The following is a 24244-nucleotide window of genomic DNA, read 5'->3' as shown; positions in this document are numbered from 1 at the left end:
GAGAGAGAGAGAGAGAGATGATACTATGACACACTGTAATCACTGTTCAGCTTGTATAAATGTAAAATTACCTAAGCAGGTATTAATTTATAAAATGTTTATAGTACTTTGAGGTACATTTATACATCCTGGATAGATCTATTGCTATTATTGTTGTTATTAACTTGATTGCCTGGAATCCAAAGGATAATTTCTCCACCTTGCCATTCCAGTCCATAAGGCAATCAACCCTGGACTTAATTAAGGTTAAACATAATTGGAGGCCTAATAGTTGGCTAAATAGCTGGATGTTAAACATTTTTTCTCCTGCCAGGCAAAACCCCACTGTGCACCACACTGGTTCTGCCTCCCCACAACATCTGCATCATGTTGTTAAAGGATTTATTTACAAACTTCAAATGGATAGTATAGTTCAGCCTGTAAGCCAGAAGTTTAGACAGCTGAGTTTAAATTCTTAGGCTTTCCAAAGACATGCCCGTAGAAAATAAATCAATCAATAAGCAAACACAGGAATTAGATGCTTTACCAAAAGACTGCATAGAGCTAAACATTTGCCTGTGTGGAAGACTGACAAATGAAATAAGTTTAGTCTTTAAATGCAAAGTTGGATTAAGTATGAAGCTTATGTTAACTGGATAACTGGTTCAGCTTTATTTGATGAAAGCAGATCAATATTATAGCCTGTTTTAGATGATGCACTAAGCTACATTTAGTTAAGAAACACTATTTTAGTTCAAATGTTACTTCAGCAAACATGCAGGAAAGATAGACGTGAAAAATATAGAAGCTAATATTAAGTGAAAATTATATTACCCCCCTTCACCAGCAGGTGGCTCTCTAGCTCATTAAAAAACATTAAGAGGCAACCCTGTGTAGAGTTATATCACTCTATGAAGAGTGACAAGGCAGATAGTCTCTTATCTGTTGCTGTAGATTAGGCTGTTCGGCTTTTACTACTCCTTTCACACACTCCTTATTTGGGATCTCAGCAGACCAGGCCCAGCATCTCAGATATTCAGTTTTATAATACAAAATTAAACTTACAAAACTGTGAGGGGCGTTCCCACTTTTATAAGATATTGTGCTTGTTTTTTACTAAATGTTTCACATATAAAACACACACCTTCATGATTGCAGCATTATAATCAAACAAAGAATATTATGATTGCATTTAGAAAAACAACTCCAAAATTTTATCTTCTGTTTTACGTCTACATTTACTCACATCCCTAAGAAGTAAAGTCAATTTTGAATCATTAGACAATTGAATACCGGTATTTACTAAAGAAAACAGCCCTGGATCAGGAAGATGTGATAAGGAAAAAACCTATAAATAAAAAGGAGATTTTGTGCACAAATCAGGTCATATTAGTTCCTCAGGTTTGTTAAAGCTAAAGTTGACAGTAAGATTAAAAAATGAGGATTAAAGCTGAGAAGTTTTATCCTCCATTCTTGGAGCTAAGGTGAAAAAAGTATTTTTTTTTCTTAAAATAAGTGCATTTTTCCTTGAATTGAGGAGATAAGTGAGACACTTTGCCAATGGAACAAGACAATTTACACTTAAAATAAGAAAAAAAAACAATTGCATTGTCTTATTCCAAGTGCATATTATCTATTGATGTTATTTTAAGGGTAAAAAACTAATTCCATTTGCAAATCATTTGAATCACATAATCAAATTAAGGTAAAATACACTTAATAAATGTTTGCTTACTTCTAGATCGTTTTTGCTGTGTAGAAAGTCCATTATTGGCTCTTGCAACTCTTATCATATTTAGTAGAGTCAGAATGAGGTTTAGTTTCGGAGGTAATGCTGAGCACATCATGGTCATGGTAACCGTTTTGGGTACCCCTAGTCTAATGTGGAGGTTCTAAGTCTCGCTGAGGAATAAAACCAGCAACTTCATAAAACTTCTCAGCCTATCAGATCCTCTAAAATGACATGTTTGCTGGTGGACCTCAAAACAAACACAATAGGACCAAAGTAAGCAGATTAATCAGCACTACTGATCAACACTGACTATGAAAACATTACACTGGACTTTAAAAAGTTTAGTTTCCGCGGCCTTCTAAGCTTCCACTGTAATTTAAAGCAAATTGGTAACTGTCTTTCAACTGAAAAAGAAAAAAGGAGCACTCCTGTCTGTTTCTATGGCTGCAGCCATGCTTGATGCATGTTTTTTTCCATGCAGACACAAAGTCTACTGCTATACAGCTTTCCTATGTACTCGCATACTTTTCTTCTAGGTATGTGGTATGGAATTTCTTTCTGTATGCAACGTGGAAGCCAAAATTATGTAATTTGGTCATGTGAAGCATTTAACAAACTTAAAAAGCTCCAACTTCATATAATGTGCACACCTGGTAACCTTTCCCATCTACAGAGTCCTTTCAAGGTTGCCTCTTCTAGTAAATGTTTTCCTTCCACTTAATTTTCCACCAAGTTTTCATTAAATCTAAAAATTTGTTAAAAAGTGTAGGAAGTTTTAAATCATGAAACAATTAAAATATTCTATAGTTCACTCAATATGGCATTAACTACTGTGTAGAAATATGGGGAAATAGAATTTAAATATAAAACCATTATATTACAGAATAAGAAAGCTGTAAGAGTTATAAAGATTCATGAACACAGCAGTTAATTTGTTAAATCCAGAATATTGAAGTTTAAAGAAATATGTAATAGTTCTTTTTTAGAACGAAATACATATTCTTCATTTAGAAGGAGAAAATATTTCAAACACGATTTTGATCTTATATCACTTAAACAGATGTGTCCTTCGGTTATTGAGGTAAAACTGTAATTCACTTCATGGAGATCTAATAGGTTGTAAAAACATTTGTCTATTTATGTATAAAGTGTTAATTAGTCAGTATTAATATGAAGAGGTTCATGTTAGTTTGTCATATGACGGATATTGATATTTTCCTCAAAAATGTTTAGATATAATTGAATTTTTAATGTTATTTTTGTTGTAAGCTGCATAAAAAAGGTTATATATTATACATCATATGTTTCCTTCCTTGTTTTGTGTGGATACTATGTAGAGGGATTCTGTTTGGTGCATTTACACTATATATCCCAATAAAAGTAATTTCCAGTCCATTTAATTCATTTTTATTATCTTCCACAGTTTTCATTTTAAATAACTACAGTACAGAAGTCCATTCACTTGCAGACACACGCATCGGATCCATTTACAGCTTTATATACAATATTTACATATGCACAGGAGGCAGGTCTACAAGGCTTGTGTGTCCATAGGATTAAAGCTCATTTGTCAACAGCCTCGTGAGAGACGTGCATGTGGGAAAAAAAAGAAAAAACACTATAGGATGACGAGAAACCAAAACATTTACAAGATTTACAAAAACTACAAGATCAGTGAGTGATGTTGGCACATACAGTATCATTCAGATGAAGGGAGGAGAAAACAAGGTTAATGTATTAAAACAGAATCACTATGGCAACTTAGTTGTCACGTTCATGATGTAACAGTATGTATAACATATGACACTACATATACACATCTCCATATCAACAGATATGAAACATGCAAGTCCTTTGTTTTTTTTTGTTTTGTTTTTTTTCCAGGACTGAGATGATCACAAAGTGTTTGGATGGTTTCAATAAACAAGAAAAATGAAATGTGAATTCATCTTTCCAACCAAAAAGTGTGCTTTCCCTTTTCTGTGCTTACAGTGCTGCAGCAGAGGTAAAAAAAAAAAAAAAAAAAAACATTCACACACTCCTGTTAGGACAGCAGGTTTTTAAGCTGTAAGGGCAGGATGAATCATTTCAAAACATCTGAGAAATACTTAAGAATAGATTTGAAAAAAAAAAAAAAAAGTGGATCTATAAGAGGGAAAAACCTAAAAATAATACTCTAACCTTCAGTCCTGAGTTTGGACCTCTTATCAGTTATAGAGTAGATGTTCAAATGTAAATAAAGTTTATCTATTTCATGAGGATTTCTTTAATCTTCTCCAGACTTAATGTAAAGCTATGGTTTGCAGAAATGGTCTAAAAGATCTTACTAAACAAAATACTGCCAAGATAAGATATGAGCTTCCAGCAAAGAAAAGAAAATAAAGTTTTCAACAAGTGGAGCAGCTGTGTTGTTACTAAATCACCGTTCCAAATGGCAGGACTGGTCATAAACGGATCACTGAAATAAGACCATCCCCACAGAGAAACATGGTGGTGGCAGCATGATGCTCTGGGATTACTCATCTACAGATGGTAAGGTAAGGGATATCAGTAGCAGCCAGTTTTAACTTTAACTTATCTGCCTTAAGAGTGTCATTTTTCTTTTTGTTAATAAAAGAACAATTAAAGCAGAAACGGGCAAAACTAAAACCAACTAAAAACAACCAGCACATCTCCACAACCCCCTCCATAACTAATTAGATTTACGTTCTGAAATCATTCATCCGAGTTCTAAATATTTGGCACCCCAAAAACCTGGTCTTTCTAATAGGGGTGTGTAAACGTTCAAAGTCTTCTGTAAGATTGTAGTAATGACAACATGCATCAAGAATTACACGGGTTATATAAAACGAAAAGCTTTGCAGCTTCTGTTAGAACAACTGTACAGGCCTTAAATAGGTTTAAATACTGCAAGGAGGAGGACTGTAAAACCAAACTGATAAATATTTAAATAATATTCAGACATTTTCCAGCTGTAGTCACCGCTTCACTGTTTTAAGAAATTAAAGCATTAAGAGACAATGTTGTCTTCAGTAGCTGTTTTATATATATATATATATATATATATATATATATATATATATATATATATATAGACATATATATATATCTATATATATATATATAACAAAAAAAGAAACAGTTGACTTGATAAGTTGGCAGTTTTTTTTTGTGCAAACTCACTGCGTTCAAAACTGTAGTGGCTCTTGGCACCATGTTACGTAATCACCGCTTCCCAGGAGAGCCAGTGTGATGGGAATGATGAGCAAACAACCTGGCACACCCCATTGTTGTTTTGTAAACTAAGATGAGATGTTAGACTTTTATGTCACTTTATCCATTTCTGAAATGTCTCCTCTGAAATGTGACAGAGATTAAGGCATTGCCGCTGTCTCTCAGGTCTGTGAAGATCCTTCCAGCGCAGTGCTAATGGTCGCTAACGTTCAGTAATGCATGTAGAAAAGAGGAGCTTCTGCCCGGCTCCATCAAAAAGCACCAATAATGCAAATTCACCCTTTTTGTGCAATTTCAATTGAGAAAAGAAAATCTCTGTTGTGTTGTACCTAATAGTAGTATGTTGTACAAAAAAAGGTAAGGCTTAGTGAGGCGCCAGGAAAACATCATAAATAGAAAAAAGGAGGAGCAGGATGTCTTCAGGAAGGCCTCAGCGTGGCTCACACAGTTTCTATTCAGAACAGCAGCAGAAGCAGCCTTGGCAGGACGAGGCGGTGTCAGCGCGCTCCAACAGACCTGGATCCAAGTCCAGGTCCAGGTCCGTTGGTCCAGCCCAGTGCAAAATGCCAGCTTATCAACAGATTGGTCCAGAAGAGCTTCAAAATAAAAAAAAACACCCTAGATCATGTCGGCCATTTCTCTGGAGTCCGTCTCTGAATCCTCCTCATCCCTGAAAGCAGAAGAAGAGATTATAGCTTCATATCCATCCTCAGTTTGCCATAACATCTTCATCTTTTTAGTTTTGTTTACTCAAATATTCAATATGTCATTCTCTTTCATGCATATTAAAAAACAGATACAGTTACATTTTTTCATTTTATCTCCATTATATCTCATGTTTCTAATTTCCAACACCACCTTCCTTTTATTTTAATGCATTAAATCATTATTTTTGCAAATACATAGAAGGATGAGACAGCATCCTGGTATGTTCACCTTTTTTTTTTTTTCTAAAAAAAGTAAATTCAGTGTAAGAAATCTGACTGAAAAAGGAAAACTTGTACCAACTATTCATTGTGGAAAAAACAATCAGGTCAATGAATTTAAACGCAGAGAAAAACTGTTCTTGTGTATAGGCTTCAGGTTAAATGTTTATTTTCAAGAAGCAGCTAACTATAAACAGCTAAAGAGTTAGCCACTAGCACTAAGCTAATGTGGAGCTTTCTTTAACTTGGATGCTAATGCTAACCGGGCTACTTTTCCAGCACAAGAGGACAGACGCAGTTTGTAAACCTCTCTCAGAGTTAGCAGCTCCATTTAGTACTTGGTACTCATTGATGGCTGAACAAGCCCCTCATTATATTCACCGCCCTCCACTGTGATCAAATGCAGCGTTTGAGGAATTATTTTAAGTGTCACCATGGTTTCAGTTTAAACGCCCACCTACACGATATCTTTGATGGCCCTTTAGCTCCAAAGGCCTTACCTCAAGTCTTGTAGGTACTTGCGGTTGCCCTGCCTCCTCTCCTCGTCGATGGGATACGTGTACAGGATTCCCAGGCCGATGAAGATGAGGACTATGGGGGCGGCTGAGACCAACAGCTTCAACGTCAAATCCACCTCCTCAGGCTGGGAGCAGCCTCTGCTGATGTAGCCAGCGAAGCTGAAAAGAAGGCAGCGTAAACGGAGTTAGATGGCGGCGCTTTGATGTGGACAGCAGAACATCGGTGCTCAGCGGCAGTCAGTCATCTGACTCCCACAAAAAAACGTTTTACTGTACAGCCCCTAATGAGCGGAGGAATTCCTGCTTTGATGTGGGATTTAGGGATGTGATTCATTCATTTTTGGGCTTTTTAGTGAACCCAGGCTCTGGATTTAAACTTTTGATGAGAGACTAACAAATCTGCCCTGAAAAGACCTGATATGAGGAATAACATGCTGGGCTCCTTCAACTTGACTTTCCTGAATCGCTTTTCTAGATTAAATCTTGTAGCAACAAAATGAAACCACACAACGCTAAAGGCGCTTCTGATTCTGCAGAAAGGTGGAGGACTTGAGAATTAAAATAGATGCTTCAAATCACAGATGGGGAGCAGCTCTTACTCTAAGCTCAGCGTGGAGACGCCCAGGGAGATGCCAGACGCAAACTTGGTGAAGAACACGTAGAAGGAATAGAAGATGGCTTCGTGCCCAGTGGATTCTGGGTTACGAACTTGGAAATCGTCGACCACGTCGGGCAGCATGGACCTGAGGTGGAGAAAAAAAAAGCTCCTTAGAAGTGCAACTCGACAAATTAAAATCCAATCCAGAAGGGCGCGTAGCGAGAGTCCTTACCAGGGCAGCAGGAAGGCTGCAGCCACCGCCACGCCAGAAGCAAAAGCAACGACGTAGGTGACGATGAGGTTGCTCTTTATGCAAACCACCAGGATCATGAAGGGAACGGCAGACTGGAAGGAAAAAAACCACAGGAGAATGATGCTTACTACCATGATCAGACACTCTTAACGTGTGACAGCAGAATCTGAGAGGATGTTCTTACCAAGGAGCCGACATACGCCGCCATTTTCTTCCCGAAGCGAGTCAGGAACCACTGCCAGACCGGGATGGCTAGAGTAGCAGAAAGCTGCAAAGGTAAAACAAAGAAGATCTCATGAATCCAACAAAAGACTTTCTGCTGTTTGCCTGCAGCTCTTAAACATCCAAACAGTGGAATATAATAAGGCCTCATCCAGATCCAAACTAAGCAAATCTGAGCTTCATGTTTGTAGAAATCTAAACAGGTAACTGCTGTTCTCAGCGGGGGAGGGGGGGTTATCTGAATAGTTTGGCCTCTGACATCTATACCAACGACAGACTGTATTTTTCCACTCTTTCCTTCAGATAGGAGCATATCTGAAAGTTTAGCCGCCCACATGTGACTCCCTCTCTCTCTCCAGGTCATCTGTGAAGCTGCTCAGATTATTTTTGATTCCTTTTCAAGTCTTTTCAGCTGCTGCGTTAGTTAGTATCCTCTGAGCCCTCAGACTGCTGCAGCCACACCAGCCTGGAGCTTCATCAGCTTCTTCTGGAAGGAATCAGAACACATCTGAGCACTAGCAAACTCATCGATCGCAACGAGAAACAGCTGATACGGCCCCTCCTTCGATGAAGAATCTGCTGCATGCCTCAGATTCTCATTAAGCATACGAGGCTCTGCCAGCCGCTGCTCCCTGAGCTCTTCTCCTTACATTCAACTCTAGTGTTTTCATCCATGAATCTAAACGCACCCAACATCGAATTTTTCATTTAAATCTTTGTTTTTTTCCCCCCCAACAACAAAAAAATATCAGCGACAAAGTAATCTGAAAAAAAAAGCTCCCCAGGTAAAGCTCAAGAAGAAATTTCAGTCTGTTTTAGTGGGATTCAATGAAATTAAGCAGAACATTTGTTATTGAAGCAGAAATTTCTTTTTTCCACAAAATGATGCTAAACTTAAAGCTTATGTAGAAGAGATGGAGGAAAACAAGAAGCTTGGCGTCACCCTGAACATGAGATGCTTATGTTGAGACATGGAGGTGGTGGCATCATGCTGGGACCAGTACAATCCCAACACAATCCAGTGATAATCTGTGGTCAATCTTCACTGAAGCTCTTCATCCAAGCTTATTAGGCTTTGATGTTACACTTTAAAATATTCAGGGACCTACTGACGTTTTTGGTTGTAATCTGATTAAATATGGAAAAAAAAAAAAGTTCTGTTCCAAGGAAAGTCCCAATTCTGATCCAGTCAGATTTATTAGATTAGCCTGATATTTCAGAAAATGAAAGAGTGGAAGGATTAGGATGTCTTGGTGCCAATTATGTGAATTCACATCTGAGCCGTTTTCTCAGAAATCATTCCATTAATGTAATGTACTTACATTAAGGTGCCCATATTTGCTCTGAAATCCTTTCCATAAAGTTAAGGCTTAAAGGCTGTAATCTTTTCATCCTCTGTAACCTGGACTTTTGCCCCTCAGCAGCTCTGCTGCCTCAGTTGGCAGACTTGAAAACATTTCAGGACCTGCAGACTGATTCTGGGTTTTATATCAAACCAGGGAACAAAACGAGTGAAGAATGAGGCTCCTTCCCCGTCTGTGGGAACGGTATGGCATTCAGGCAGAGCACTTTGAGGAACAGAGAGCCAGACAGGAGCCCTGCTTTGAAACCCGCCACAGAGCATTCCTTGTTCTGCAGACAATTTATGTGCTCGCCTTGGGAGGGGACGCTTTTGTCTTCTAAAGGTTCCCCTTGTTCCACCTAAATGGACTGTTCTGAGTTCTGTCTAAGGCCTCTTTGAGTCTGAAAATGCCACCTCTGCATTAAGCAAATGCTCACCATGATAACCAGCAGAATGTTCTGGAAGTCCTTCCTGAATCCCAGTGTGTAGCTACAGAAGAGAGCGAAGTTTCCCTCTAGGAGCTGAGGAGCAAAAAACACAGAGGCTCAATCAGGCAACAGCCACACAGAGAAACTCAGCAGAGCTGCCAAGAGTTTAGCATGATGAGTAAACACAATCACGTATTCACACAAACACAATTAAACCCTAAGACTAATTAAAACTGGAGTTTATAAACAGTTACCCTAATTTTCAGACTATAAGCCGCAACTTTTCCCCCATTTTTCAACCTTGCGGCTTATCTATGGACTTTTACAGCTAACGGCCACTAGGGTAATACCTAAATCTATGGATTTTACCATCCAGCATGTTGACGTCACATTTGCTTCAACACACAAGTACGGTAGCCGCACGTGGGAATGCCGAGTTCCTCCGGAAGCAGACTTCTACCGCGAGTGGTACGAGACAGAACGACAGCGAGAAAGATGGACATTGCAAGCGGAAGACAGTTTGTGTGACACCCTCATTATGGAGAAAAAACCTACCGGTTAATAAATGGGAGCTTCTATTGCACTAAATTGTAACAGTTAACATATGCAAATATGCAAATTGTGTTGAAATGTTAATAAATAGGAGCTTCCCCAAACTCTTTCCCAACAATCGTCTCTGTGCACAAACCTTATGTTAATTAAACATAAAAAACCTGCGGCTTATAGTCGGGTGCGGCTTGTATATGTACAAATCATGCAATTTAGCTTCTGCGGCTTATATTCAGGTGCGGCTTATAGTCCGAAAATTACGGTAATCATATTTAAGGAGCGACAAAAAGTACATTTGGCACAAAAAAACAAAAGAAAAAAACGGAGCGCTCCATTTTTAAACAGTGAGGCATGGTGGTGGCTGGATCATGATTTGGGCTGCTCAGCTGGTCTTAGTTAAGATGGAAGGAATGATGAGGAGCTCTAAATGCTACTAAGTGCTGACACAAAACCTACAGAAGAACCGAGTCGTTCAGCACGATGACGACCACATCCAAGCAAAAGATTGCGAAGTTAAATGAAAATATGTTATAAAAACAGAGGTAATTAGATCAAGATCAATACAGCATCAGCTTAGGGCGTCTGCACACAGATGCACCTGAACTTGGAGTACATTTTCTAATCAAGCTGTTTGTCTCAATAGAAGGCAGAACATATTTAGTAAATTTGAGTAGAGTTGTCTAAAGTACTGATGAAGTATTGGTACTGAAATGCTGTATCCAGGAGCAGTCCTAATTTGGCAGAGTATCAATACTAAACACTAGTGTTCGCATATTTTTACTATTGTTCATTTTTGAGATTAATAACTCAAACAACCTTAGAATAATGTCACATTATTTTTACAATTGGGCTACTTGGTTTGCATTTGTTTGCAGATTTATTTCACTACAAGAATCAGTGATTCTGTTATAAAAGCTTGTGTCATGTTGAGATAAAAAAGGCGATCTTTCATTTTAATAAAAGGATTTTTTTATCTTTAATCCTAATGGTAACAATAATTGGATCGAGTTTGGAATATTTTCCTGGGTATTAATATCGACTTGAGAATTTTGGGATCCTTACATCCCTAATTCTGAGACGCCATGGCTTTTTATCTTTACTGCATGTTCATCAATACATACCATAAAAGCCAGAGAGGTGAAGAGGAAACCCATGACCAGTTTGGCATAGGGTCCATATCCCATCACCATCTTGATTCCTTGAAAGAAGGGCATAGGCTTGGACCTGATCCCAATGGTCTCTAAAACCAGAAAAGACATTTATGAAACATACAAACATTTCATGTTTTTCCTTCATTCTCTTTGCACATTTTTTCCCACAATCGGCTGCACAGATCTGCCTTATTAGATCCATTCCACACACGTCACAAGGCTTCCAATTTAAACCACAGCTGGGGCTTGTTCTCACACTCGGTCAGCCCAGTCATGCCACATCCGAGTCGCCTGATTGGTCGACAGACATGTCAGAGCAGATGCAGCATAAGGCATGCGTGAGTCGACCCGCTAATGTGGCTGAGAGCTTTTCATTTGTTCTGAGTAAAAGCTGGAGAGAGGAAATGTGTGGAGTGGCGACTCACCATGTTCCCTTACGCCCAAGCAGAGGACAACTGCACAGAGGATGTAGATCGAACAGATGACAGCAGATGCAATCATGTATGCGTTCCTCTACAGCAAAATAAAGGAAAAAGAGAATATTAGACCAACATTCCCTTTGACCTCTCATATCAGTTCCTGTGTAGTAATTTAGATAGTAAAAAAAGCCATAAACATTTGTTTACCGTGTACTGCAGGGATATAGAGTGTTCTGACACATTGTGGGGGATCAACGTGTAATTGTTAGTGGGATCTGCAAGGATCTCCATGGGTCCTGGAAGGCAGGGAGCGTGAGTCATGCCCACGATCTGCCCCTGGATGGCCGTACCCACAACGGTGCCCAAAACCTCCACCGTCATCCCTGATGAAGATCAGGATAAATGCATATGAAGTTTAACCCTGGGTTTAAAATTAAACTCACTTTAAAACATGGTTGGTTTTGACTTACTATAGGCAGTAGCAGAGTCCCTCTCCTTCTGCTCTGAGGTGATGAACATGGTGAGGGCAGAATATGGCACATGGAAGCACTGATGGTTGGAGAGAAGAAGATCCATGTTATTCGTTATGCAAACTGAATCATAAAAGGTTGACATCATGAAGAAGTCATTTGTTTGAAATGACCAAAAAGCAGCTTCCAGGAAATCTGCTGGAACAAACTGGGGTGTAAAATATAATTCTCAAAGCATACACTAACTTCCTGTGTTTTAAAGTTATCTCCTGATTTCTACTTTCCATCAGGGTTCAAGCCGAGTTTAAACTCCTGATGAAATTTCCGTAATATGCCATGACCACATTAGTTTGTACTAGAGAGATGTTTTTTTTCCCTTCCTCTTTTATATGATAAAAAAGCTCAAAATCATAACAAATGTTAAAGTCTATTTAAGCAAATAATAAAACATTTAGAAACAAGTACTGGATAGCAAATAGAGAGAGCAGCCATGCATGCGTCTCAGGTGAGCTAAAGGCATTTCTGCTGGATGCATCTATTGACCAAAGCTGATACAAGAAGAAATAAAAACCTTAACATCCAGTTGTAGCTTTATTGAACCAACATGAATGCATGGTGGCAGCAGGATCATGCTATGGGATTGTTTAACTGCCTGTGACTGTGGCTAATAGCATAAAGCCAGTTGGATAAGTATTCCACTTTCATCAAATAAAAAGCTTAAAGTTTATTGCTTGACAAAAAATGATAACATCACACACACTGTCCTTTAAAAACTCCTTTTTAAAAAAGCTGATTCAAGCTAACATTGTGAACCTGGTACGTACAGCTCACTGAATGAACATTTCCTGCTACGTTTAAGATTAATACAATCAACACTGCATATTTTCCAACTGTTTACAATTCTTTGCTTTCTCTACTCTTTCCTTATAAACTGACTGAGCTTGAGTCCAGCCACATCCGTGTCCTAAACCTGTCTGTTCAGAGGAAAAGGAAGCAGACTGTTCATCCCGGAACAGGAAAGTCATGCATTACAAGCTTCCACTCAAACACAGACTTTCCTCCACGCCCTCCAATGGCAATAAAGTGGCCCCAAGCTAAACCCTATAGAGCATTGATTCACTAGAAGCTCGGTTTCTGGAAGGAAGTGGTGGACTTCGTCATTTCTGATAACTATGGTCTATTATATACATCAGAAGGTTTCGTTAAGAGTGCGGTTTCTCTGCAACTTGGTGAGAGACATTTATCCATTTTTTATCCATCTATAATTCTGACCTCAGAGTAGAAAAGAAATAAAGCTGCAAAGTTTGCAAGTGAGTCTTTAGCCAAATATAATGCCATTAAAGCCCTTTTACATAAGCTCTTCTTGCATGCAGTTAAGCAGAGACTCAGAGTGAAGTGGGCTACTTACGGTCTGCAGGCTCTGGAAGATGCAGTAGAAGAAAATATACCAGACGACTTTTCCATCTTCAAAGGGTGGGACGTACCATATGAGGAAATATGACATCACAGCGAGAGGAGTCGAGAGTACGATCCTGCAGGTGGATGAAGAGAACAACAAAATTAGTGACTGAAAATTATGATAAAAAAGATACAAACACAAAAAAACAAGAGATAATGATCACTAATAGTGTTCAAGGACAAAAGTTGGAAAATGTATATTGAGCAGCATGTGAATAGATGTCATCCAGGCGGTGAGGCAGGGAGAGAGAGCAACACTTTCAACAGATAACAAGAAGGGTCAGCAGTTCCTAGATTCAATTCTCATCATTTCAGCAAATCTCAGAACAATTAATTCCCTTTGAGATATTAGTGAGCAGACCTTAATAACTCAAAATAAGGTGCTAAAAGACAGCTTCAAATGTTTGAAATTATTTTGCCGTCGTTTAAAACAATGCACCTTTTGGTGCTTCTATAGGGACATCAGCCTCTGGCGGGCTGAAGCTCCCATTAACTCAGAGTTCAGCCACTAAACTCTAACCTGTTGGTCTTACATAAACAGGGGCGGTAGGATCCTTAACCAGCAACAGGTATATCCTGATCTGAAGGTTACATTGGGTTGAAAGGAACGGAAGAATGCAGCCACACAACATATGTGCTGTATGGATCAGTGACCAGACATATCCTACTTACTTTGGGACGCTAAATATAGACAAAAGAAAAAACATTTTACACACCTTTTACAAAACTTTTGTTCAGGTTTTAATTTTTGGGGAGTGGCGGCTTAGTGGTTAGGGCATAGAGCTTGGAATCCAGAGGTTCTGGGTTTGACAGACTGCCACTCTGGGTCTCTGAGCAAGACCCTTAACCCCACACTGCTCCCCTGGTGCCTCACGATGGCAGCCCACTGCTCCCCATAGGGGATGGGTTAAATGCAGAGGTATATTTCTCCAATGTGAGATCAATAAAGTTCAATAATCATGTCAAAAATTTCTGATTTAGCCACCAACAGTGTTTGGAAAGTGAATTTGATTGGTTAACAGTAGAAAAAATGAGCTTGTTACTCTGTATGCTTAACAACTTCTTTATGGGAATACCGAGAGCCTCATAAACAGGATATGAACTCATTCACAAATCACAATGTTCAACAATCATTACTGTACATAAACTAAAATAAGCCACCCCCCTCTATGGTGTTGCTGGCAGGAAGGCAAACAAAGCCCCCCTGCCTCAATTCAGCCTCACTGCTAATCAACTTAAGCCCATTATTACTGTAACACCCAGGCCAGGAGGGGGGGGGGGCTGTGCTCTACAGTCCATGTGATATTATTAACTGTACCCTCATGGGAAGGCGGCACGCAGCTGTGAAGTGCGGAGCCGGTTACAGCGGATGTTTTATCGCAGATAAGCTCTCAGGAACGTATATCTTCTGTGCCACTTGTCCCAAACCGTTCGGCTCATGTTTTTCTTTTTTCCCTCAATCATCCAAAAATATTTTAATTAAATCGTTATGTATCTTATCCAATTTTCTGTTTGCAAACCTGCTGAACTGTGCTGACGCCCTACAGAGCCCAGTTTAGTGCCAACATGATCCCGCTGCTGGGACATATTAATAGTTTTGCTGATTAGGGGAAGAGATCTTCACCTCAGACGTATAAATCAACACGTGACAGCTTTTAATTGGCCCTCACAAAGCTGTAAGAACATGTTTTATTGCCAACAGCTATTTAATAAAGGTGCATATAACTAGGCTTGGGTGTGGTTTTAAACCTTGATTCCAGCAGAAATATGTTCTGGATCTGAAGGGATGGCCTCTTTGCAATTGAATAATTTTAGACCTTAGAGATGTTCAGAATGCACACACCTTTCCCTCAAACGTCTCAGCGGTGAGGTAGAAAAGCCACATATTTACCCTGTACAGAGTTTAAGATTCATTTAAGATGGGTCAGATGCCCCATGTTTGATTATGTTGACAGAAATTTCAAGATTTCATTTAGTTACTTGTAGCTCTGCTGCAACACAGAGACTCATTCTATGAGGGAAATATGAACTGCAGTAACCTCCGGATTCCTCAGCCGCTCTTTAAAAATCCTGCAAGGCTCCTTCCTGAGATGTGATTGGCCCAGATAGGTGGTGTGTTCTCGCTTGGACCAATCAGAGGCTCTCTCCCTCCCCCCCTCCTCACAAAGGAACAGCTCACTCCCTCCTCAGCCCTCATGTGCTTCGTTTAACCAGAGAGCTGAAGCCGATGTGACTGCACATGCCGGCCATTCCTCCGCCTGCAGCCACACACCCTTTCCCCAATGACGAAATAAAAGAAAAATGGGAGGAAATCCGCCTCTTCCAGCACGTCAGCACCCACCCTGACCCCATTTTAAAACATCTGGATTCAAAACTATTTTGATGAGTCATAAAGCATCACCTTATTAGGACGGCCTGTTTTATATTGTAGAAACAGACGCATAGATCCGATTTATGTTTCCTTTGTATCATCCGATCTTTACATTTCATAACAAATCAGATCAGCATCCAAGCCTCAGAGGAACCGATTGCATTATTAATTAGTATGAGCTCCTGTGCATTGCACTCCTGAGGGAGAACAGAGCATGGGAAAGAGACGACTATAATGCATCTCCCTTTTAGCGTTTATTAAAAAGCTGCCAAGTGGAAATCACCCTCCTGAACCTGCTCTACCTTTTACCTTTTCCCTCAGCTGGCTCATTTCCTCTCCCCTAAAATTGACACTGATGTGCTGACAGGAGATGGATGAAGTCTTCTATAATCAGAACCACCACTGACACCCTACACTCCCTGTCAGTGTGTCAAATATGTCTTCTCAAATGTGGGCCAAAGGATCTCTGAACCCCTCTGCAGTGTTACTCTATGTTTTTTTGGGGGGGTTTGGCCAAGGCAGGACATTTGAAAGAATATGTTCCATCTATCCTCAGCTAAACTGTTACGTGTCTCTGTCTCTGCTATAGAAAAACAAAAAAAGAAATTCCCACAGTATGATGCAGCCACTACCATATTTTGCGATGTTAGGCACTGCCTTAAAAGCAGGGTACTTGCCCATATATTTTAGCATAACAGCGTCCTCACAGCAAAAAAAAAAAATACAGTTCCTCTGAAAAAAAAATCAGGCAGATATTCTCCTTCTTCATGAACTGGTCTTTCGACTGACCTCCGGGGTCCCTCCTCAGCGCATTTCAGGACAGAAGCTGGTTACGCTAAAAGCCGTACCCCTGGCTTTTAATGAGAAATGGCGTTTTTAAACAGATGTCCCTCCTTATTAATGCTTATACATCAGGAAAATGTAAAGCCTGCATTGTCAAGACTCATCGGCTCACCGATGAATTAATCTGCGCATAAAAATTGTGGAAAATTACTTAAGTCATATTAATGATAAATGAAATTTCACATAAGAGCATCTGAGCAGAAAAAAATTTAAAAAGTGTGCAGCATACGTCCAAAAAAAACAAAAAAACAAAACCGGTTCTGTAGCAGGTAGGAGTTAGATTTAGCAAAGCTCTCTGTAGTTGGAAACATAGAGTGTTTTAGCTGAAAACAATCTGTTCTGGACTCTTGCAGCTAAATAAATTTCACACGTAACTGGTCCAGTGACAGAATTAGCAGGAAAAAAAAACATAAGGGAGAGAGACAGAGTGCATCCACATGAGGGTGATGAGGCAGAGTCACAGGACAAACCTTAGCTTGCCTCATAGTTACCTTTCTCGTGAATAAGGTGACGTGGGCTACATAAGCTCCACCCCTAAACAATGACACGTCCAGTCCGGCTGGAAAACTTCCACTATCTCACTGAGCCCCCCTGCCTCTCTATTCCACTGTTTCAATGGCAAATATCTGACAACAAGTGAGGAAGTTACGTAAATGGGCCTCATTAGCAGGGTCGTGGAAATTGGCAGAGTCCCAACTTTGACAGAGAGCTGCTTAAGCCTCAACAGCAGAGGAGGAATCCGTACTAAAAACACATACCATGGCATCATCCGGCCAAAACGAGTCCACGGGCTTCTGGAGACCAGGAAACCCACCGTGGGGTCCGTCACAGCATCCCAAGCTCGGCCGAAGAACAGGATGATTGAGGCATAAAAAGGATCCAACTGAAAGAAAAAGACAAAGGTTAAAATACTAAACGATCAGGGCAATTAGTGTACAGGTTAACGAGCATACGAAGCTCAAGGTACAATGAAAACATCTTAAACTGATAATATAAAGTTAAACAGTAGCCGTGACAGTGGTAATATGAGCTTAAACTTTACTAGAGGACTTTTAGCAGTGATGGCTGAATGAAATGCTTTAATCCTGACTGTACAACCTGCGCCATGCTGCGTCCCCCAAAGGGCCCCATAACAAGCAGCCTTGGAAGGCGAACAAAGCTCTACCCTGCCACGCCGCGGGCTTAATGGGCTAATATGACCCCCAAACCATCAGATTAATGTAAGAGCCTATTAAACTAAGACCCTCCTCATTTCGCTGGCATTGTTCCCCTCCAAAATATTTTGAAATCAAGCCCCCCAGATTGAATCCTTCAGATACAGTGGAGCCTAATCACAGCGCTCGCCATCTCAGTCAGCTAGAAAGGTTTACCACCCAAAACCAAACCTTTATAGTTTACTTTGACGTCTGCAGTGCTCTGCATGAGTGGCTGTGGCGTTTGAAAAACTTACCTGAGCTACGTCGAGCAGATAGAGCTGAAGGAAGAAGCCCAGAGCACATCCGGTTATCTGGTAGGGCGCACCGCCGATTGCATAGCAGATTTTGTTGCAGATGGTCAACCTGTGCCTGTGTTCAGACTGGGATGGAAAAAAATTTGACATTATTAAAGCGTTAATGAACAAAGTAAAATTATATATTACTTTACATTACGATTGGTTTTGTTAAAATAAATGGAGCAAGACTGCCATTGATTATTATTTACTTTATTGTCCATGTAAAATATTTATTCATTATTTATTTTAATAACAGGATATTAGATTTTATAGGAGTCTGCGACCCGAGTGGCTAAAATACTGAAAAACATTTCCAAATAACAACGTCTACTTGATTAGTAAGCGAGGGTAGCTGTGTGTCAGTGTGCAGCAACAGGTTGGAGAGGGGCAGCCCTATACATCCAGAAATGAGCACAAACCAAGTAGAATTTTTCTATACTTCCTAAAGGCGTTGTGATTAATTTGATTGCATGCTAAAAATGCTACAAGTTCTTACTTTTGATCAGGGTTCAAAGCTCTGGAGTTTTAAGGGAAACTGTTAGCTGTGCATTAATCCTCCGGGCAGCAGGTAATTTGATTTCCAAAGCTTCTAATTGGGAAACTTTCTCTCTTTCCGCCTCAACTCCTTAATCGCTCCTCTCGCCTCGCTCCCTCTTTCTGCTCAGTTTGGCAGATTTGCAAGAGTCTCATAAGAAATTTGACCTAAATATCAAATCACTTTGAGTCTTAGAAGCACAAGAGCAAGAGAGAGTTCCCCTTTGCCAGCAGCAGTAAGCGGGGTGCAGTGCATTTGGCAGGAGCCGGCCACGAGGACACAAGTAAGCTTTGGTTCTCCCAACAGGCGCCAATTTTTCCCCATTCTCCCCACCGTCGACGTAATTATTACCTCAACAGACACGACTGTAAACAGCCCCAGTAATGGCAGCACACGACCCGAGGCGGAGCAGTGTTGGGTGGTCATGTCAGAGGATGCCAGGGCAACGGAACCCTGGACTGACATGACCGCCAGAAAGGGGGAAAGATGCCAAAATGAGGCGAGAACACACACCCTCCTTCTGACCAATCAGGGCCCTGGGATCCACTGAACCACTTTAACTAGTCAGGTGATGGGGGAACAAAGCCAGTTTGATATCATGCCTGTATGAAAATAATCCTGAACCACAAAAGGTACATCTTCACGTGTCCTAGTTGGCATACAATACAATACCTGGCTTTGCCTTAAACAACAATACAGAGTCTCCGACTCTGAGTAAACAAGTTTATTTCTTGTTGAAACACTCAACTCTGGTCTGTTTAGGCCACAAATGCACTCTTGCTGAACATTAAACACATCTGTGACGACACACAGGCATAATTCATAACCTCTCTCTCATTGTTGTAGTAGTAGCAGCTAAACTTGTCTTTCTCCACCTTGCTCAGTTGTTCTGCTCTACCTGTCAGCAAAGGATTACTTACTTTTAAAATGCATCACATGCAACACGTACGCATGGGTGTTACCAACTTAATAGCACCCTGGTTTATGTTTGACTCTCCACACTAGGAGCGATGGCAACATCATAGCCACGAGTTAAAATAAACAAACAACATTAAAAATTAACCAGATGAATCGATCAATCATCCAGAGGTCAGAAACAGGCAATTTTTTCCAACAGCACCTCTGATCATTAAAAGGCAGGGAAAATAGAGAATATTGTGCGTTTTCTGTTTTCATATAAATAATTTGTATAAAAGCACAACTCCAGGTTTGGTGAACAAACAAATACTTTGTATTTTCAAACTTGATCAAGTTAAAAAGCAAATGCTTTGGTGCAGAAGGGATTTTTTTAGTTTTAGATTAATTACGAACCAGTAACGCATTTTAATCAATGCAGATACAAAGAAAAAAAAACACTTTGTGGGATGTGGAACTTATCAAAGTTATGTTTCATTGAAGGATTATGCAGTAATGAAGCATTTTGGATATTTTTAAAAGCCAACTCTTTTAAAGCTCTTAATTTCATTCATTTTATTATTACTGTTTTTACCAACAAGTTTTCCCAGTAGATACCGATAACTGGTTCAGTTAATCTTAACCTTTTATAGAGCAAATTACTGTTTTTGATCACTTACAAATGGAGTCGCCCCATCCCCTGAGTGAGCTCTAGATTTATATCCAGCCATTCAGCAAAGATACTGCTGCATTTGGCCTTGAACGATTTATTACCTACTGTAAATTAAGCTGGAAAAAAAGGTTACTAAGTTTAGAAAAAAAAAAGTAAAGGGCTAATTGAAAAGTNAATATATATATATTAGGGCATATTAGGTCATTTCTTGTTATTACATTTAGCTTCTTTTTTTGCTCTAAAATCTACTATTTGTATGTTAAAAAAAAGTAATATGGTGCTGTCCTCTAATGACATTCTTGTCTTGAAATTTAGATTTTCAAAGTATTTCAATGAGTGTCTTATAAAGGCTTAAACACATAAAATTAAGGGATTATTAAGGGAAAATCTCTGCTCACATGAAAGTAATATCTGTAAATGAAATAATGATGCAGTCTAAATTTAAAAGGTGACAGAGAGATGAGTTTCACAAGTTAGAAATATTCTTATCAGTTCACATGGGGCTATCAGTTACTATAAGCTACTATTGCACACTGATAACCTGGATTTCGTGGAAAAATGAGGTTTCCCCAAACAAAGTAGCAAAGAACGGGGCTATTTATATGTGGTTACGTTGCTATGATCTTTTTAAGTTGTGGTCAGAGATGGAAACGGTGGGGAACTTCTCTGCTATCTGCTGACTGCCTCAGCTGGCTCTGACACGTCACCTTGACGGATTCTTCCTGTTGCATTCAGAGGCATAGGAAATATGAGTACGATTGTAAAAAAAATGCTTGGAAATGGCTTGTTGATAAGATTATATATAAAGAAAAGATAAATAATGAAAAACAGGCTTTAGTCACACCCCTTTTTTTTGGCAGTGAAGCTACATCCTGCGGCTAATTTAATCTGAACATTGTGTCACCTTTATTTCCTTAACTGCACATCAAATTCTCCTTATATTAGCACCGCACGAGCGGCATTTTTCTTTTTATTTATGCATTTTTACATTTTCTGGTCGGTCATTTAATAAAAAAAAGACAAAGATTCTTCAACATTATATGAACATTATAAACCATCTCGCTTATCTTTGGATGTATAAATAGTCCCCGACATGCTGCAAAAAACGGTCCTAGAACGTCACTTATCTTAGCATCTATATTAGCATATTAAAAAAAAATATGGAGAACAAATAAAAACGAAAAGAAGCGGAATGGAGGAAGCTCGGACCGATGCTCCCCTTGATATCCATCGTTATTTATATATTGTTTAATTTAAAAAAATGAGTTTTAGGTTAAATTAGTATTTATTTGGTTTTACCGGAAAGATGTCAGTAAACGTCGCGCGCCCACCCCCGGCTAACGTATTTCACTCCCCGGCTGGGCTCCATTCATTCCACTATTCAACATTTCCTCCTAAAATCAAGCCTTATTCTACCTGTTGGTGATTTAAAACGACATTATATAAAAGCATGCAACATCCCCCAATGCAATATTAGTATATATATGTATTTTAAATTATCTTACCTTTCTTGCGAGTTTAACAGAATCCGAGCTGTCCGATTTATTTAATAAACTAGCGTTGGAGTATTGCTCAGCTCCTTCTCCTTTGGCCATCGCAAAAAAAAAATGGGAAAGAAAAACAGCAAGCGGTTAGGTTTAATTCACGATTTAAAAACTAGTCTTCCAGATATGGTCAGAGCTACCACGCCTGTATCCTCCCTTTACACGCCGTGTTTGAAAACTGAGAGGAGGATATGGTGATGGTGGAAGTAGTCTTTTCTTCCCCCGCCCCCTCGTACATTTCACCCCACATTAGGCCACGCCCCTTTACTCCCCTGCCGATTAGATCAAAGTCATCCTCATTTCTGCAAACACTCCTCAATGTGCAGATGTAAACAAAACTGGCATAATGTTCTACTGTATAAAATAATTATTTCCATCATATTAAAATATATATATTTCTTTTCATAGTTATTATAATGAGTGTTTTTGTTATTTGCTTTTTCCTAATTCTTCAAAGATAACTTAATATACTTGTCGTAAATTAAAGTGAGTTCAGAAATCTTTTTTTTCTCCAATATATTTTCTTGAATTTTCTCTTTTTTTGATACAACAAACCTTTTAACATATACTTATACACACTTATATTCACTCCTGCATTCACCATTTAAACCTGCATTTGTTCCAAAAAATATACAAAGCCCTTTAGATTAAGGCAGAGACATAATAAAGAAAATAGGAAAAAAGGGTGCAATATATTAATAAAAACTGTAGTCAAGACATCCATTTAAAACTTCCATCAATAAGCTCCACTTTCAGTCCCTACAATCCTCATATATGGCTCCCATAGATTCTCAAAGTCCCATTCTTTGATAGTTTTCCAGTCCAAGTGAGCTTGCAACTTCTTTTCTCCAGAGTCCCATGGAGAGGGGTTCCATGCTCCCCCAGCACAGTGCAACAGATCTTCTGGCTTAAGATGTTGATCTTTTTTTACAAATATTTTACAAAACCTCATGCATTAACTTTAAATATTCTGCTTCTAACTTAAGTAGAGCTAAAGGTTTTCATATTTGGATTAGAGTCGATGACAAGATATTTTAATAAATCATTTAATCTGGATTATTCTGAATTTACCTCGGTAATCCATCCATCTATCCATCCATCCACCCACCCACCCATCCATCCATCCATCCATCAGGGTCATGGTGGGGCTGGTGGTGCCTATCTCCAGGCAGTCTATGGGCGAAAGGCAGGGTAAATGCTGCACAGGTCACGAGTTCATCACGGGGCAACACAGACAAACTCTCACCCCATGGTAATAAAAAAAAAAAAAGGGAAACTTAATGTTTTATTTTTTATTTTTTTAAAGCAGAAAATATATTTGAAACCCAATAGATAAAAAGTTCATGGGACTTACTACTTTCACTTACGGAATATTTCCCATATTCTGTCTAAGAGTGCCACTAAAAATAGTCTATGCATTTTTAATTACCTCAAGGCACATCTATTGTAATTCTTTACTATCAGGAAGTCCATAAAATGCAGTTCAAGGTATTGTGTTGATTGTAAACACTACAGCAAGAATTGTGATAAGAATTCACAAGAGATCGTATTTCACCTGTTTAAGCTTCCCTCACTGGGTCCCTATTGACTGAGAGAATTTGTAATTCTACTTTTCAGGTATAAAGTCTTAAATATCTAGAAGCATCATAAATCAAATATCTCATTGTTACATCCGCAAAACAGGTTAGGTTTTATGAGAGTTTATGTGTGTGGATGAAATTTCATGAAATTTTATCAGAGGATTCCCTCGTGCCAAGGAAGAATCAATTACATGTTGGTGATGATCCAGATCATAATCTGGATATAGGATAAAAAAAAAAAAAAAGATTCTCTAACACTGCTGGATATTTGGCGGAACAAGCAGTTCCTCTCTAAACCAGAGGGTGGCAGCAGTGTCTATTGACAGCCTCAGCGTCGGACTCAAAAGGTCTGGAGGTATTTTAATGAAGACAAAATACTGTAGCTATTGTGGAGAATTAGAAACTGTAGAACGTGTAATTATTCATTATATTAAGTCGCCTATAAAAAACAGAGATTATCTAAAGCTAAACTTTTAGAACAGTAAATTCCTTTCAATGAAAAATCAATTAAATATTAGTGGGCAGCACTGGACCACCACTGCTGCCTTGCATCAAGAAGGTTTTGGGTTTGATTCCCGACCCGGGGTCTTTCAGCATGGAGTCTGCATGTTCTCCCTGACCATGAGTGGGTTCTCTCCGGGTACTCCGGCTTCCTCTCACAGTCTAAAAACATGACTGTTAGGTTAATTGACCTGTCTAAATTCTCCTTAGGTGTGAGTGTGTGCGTGAATGGTTGTTTGTCCTTGTCCTGTATCTCCGTGTTGCCCTGCGATGGACTGGCGACCTGTCCAGGGTGTACCCCGCCTCTCGCCCATTGACTGCTGGAGATAGGCACCAGCACCCCACGCGACCACACTCGGGACAAGGGTGTCAGATAATGGATGGATGACTGCCTTTCTATCCCACACTTCATTACAGAAGATGGAGTTAATGAACATCAAAAGTTGTTTGCCAACTGCCCATAAAATACAAGAAAAAGTACTGAAGTACTTGGTAATGATTCAGATCATGTGCAAGTTTTAGTTTTAGGTTG

The 24244-nt window shown here is 39.4% G+C and overlaps 1 protein-coding gene across 1 annotated transcript; it reads right to left on the bottom strand.

Annotated features, from left to right (window-relative positions):
* Window positions 1–4831: 4831 nt before the first annotated feature.
* mfsd2a (major facilitator superfamily domain containing 2A) lies at window positions 4832–21827 on the bottom strand. The gene is made up of 14 exons (XM_015387154.1): window positions 21593–21827; window positions 17944–18069; window positions 17252–17376; window positions 13230–13353; window positions 11822–11900; window positions 11559–11734; window positions 11358–11445; window positions 10903–11021; window positions 9242–9325; window positions 7425–7508; window positions 7220–7332; window positions 6989–7132; window positions 6372–6548; window positions 4832–5615 (listed from the first exon to the last, which is right to left on the bottom strand). Exons 1-14 carry the CDS (start codon window positions 21680–21682, stop codon window positions 5564–5566), a joined length of 1581 nt encoding a protein of 526 aa, XP_015242640.1. The 5' UTR covers window positions 21683–21827; the 3' UTR covers window positions 4832–5563.
* Between the last annotated feature and the right edge of the window lie 2417 nt (window positions 21828–24244).

The sequence above is a fragment of the Cyprinodon variegatus genome, unplaced genomic scaffold, assembly GCF_000732505.1.
Source record: "Cyprinodon variegatus isolate N-32 unplaced genomic scaffold, C_variegatus-1.0 Scaffold387, whole genome shotgun sequence".
In the NCBI taxonomy this organism is placed as follows: Eukaryota; Metazoa; Chordata; class Actinopteri; order Cyprinodontiformes; family Cyprinodontidae; genus Cyprinodon; species Cyprinodon variegatus.
This window is presented reverse-complemented; position numbering and strand designations above follow the sequence as displayed.

Excerpts from the sequence above, each read along its gene's own strand:
- mfsd2a (XM_015387154.1), bottom strand. The coding sequence starts at position 21,682 with ATGGCCAAAGGAGAAGGAGCTGAGCAATACTCCAACGCTAGTTTATTA. Across the intron at positions 11,901-13,229 it reads TCTTCCAGAGCCTGCAGACC|TGCTTCCATGTGCCATATTC; the intron begins GTAAGTAGCCCA and ends TCCAACCATCAG. Across the intron at positions 11,022-11,357 it reads CTTGGGCGTAAGGGAACATG|AGACCATTGGGATCAGGTCC; the intron begins GTGAGTCGCCAC and ends TTCTGGTTTTAG.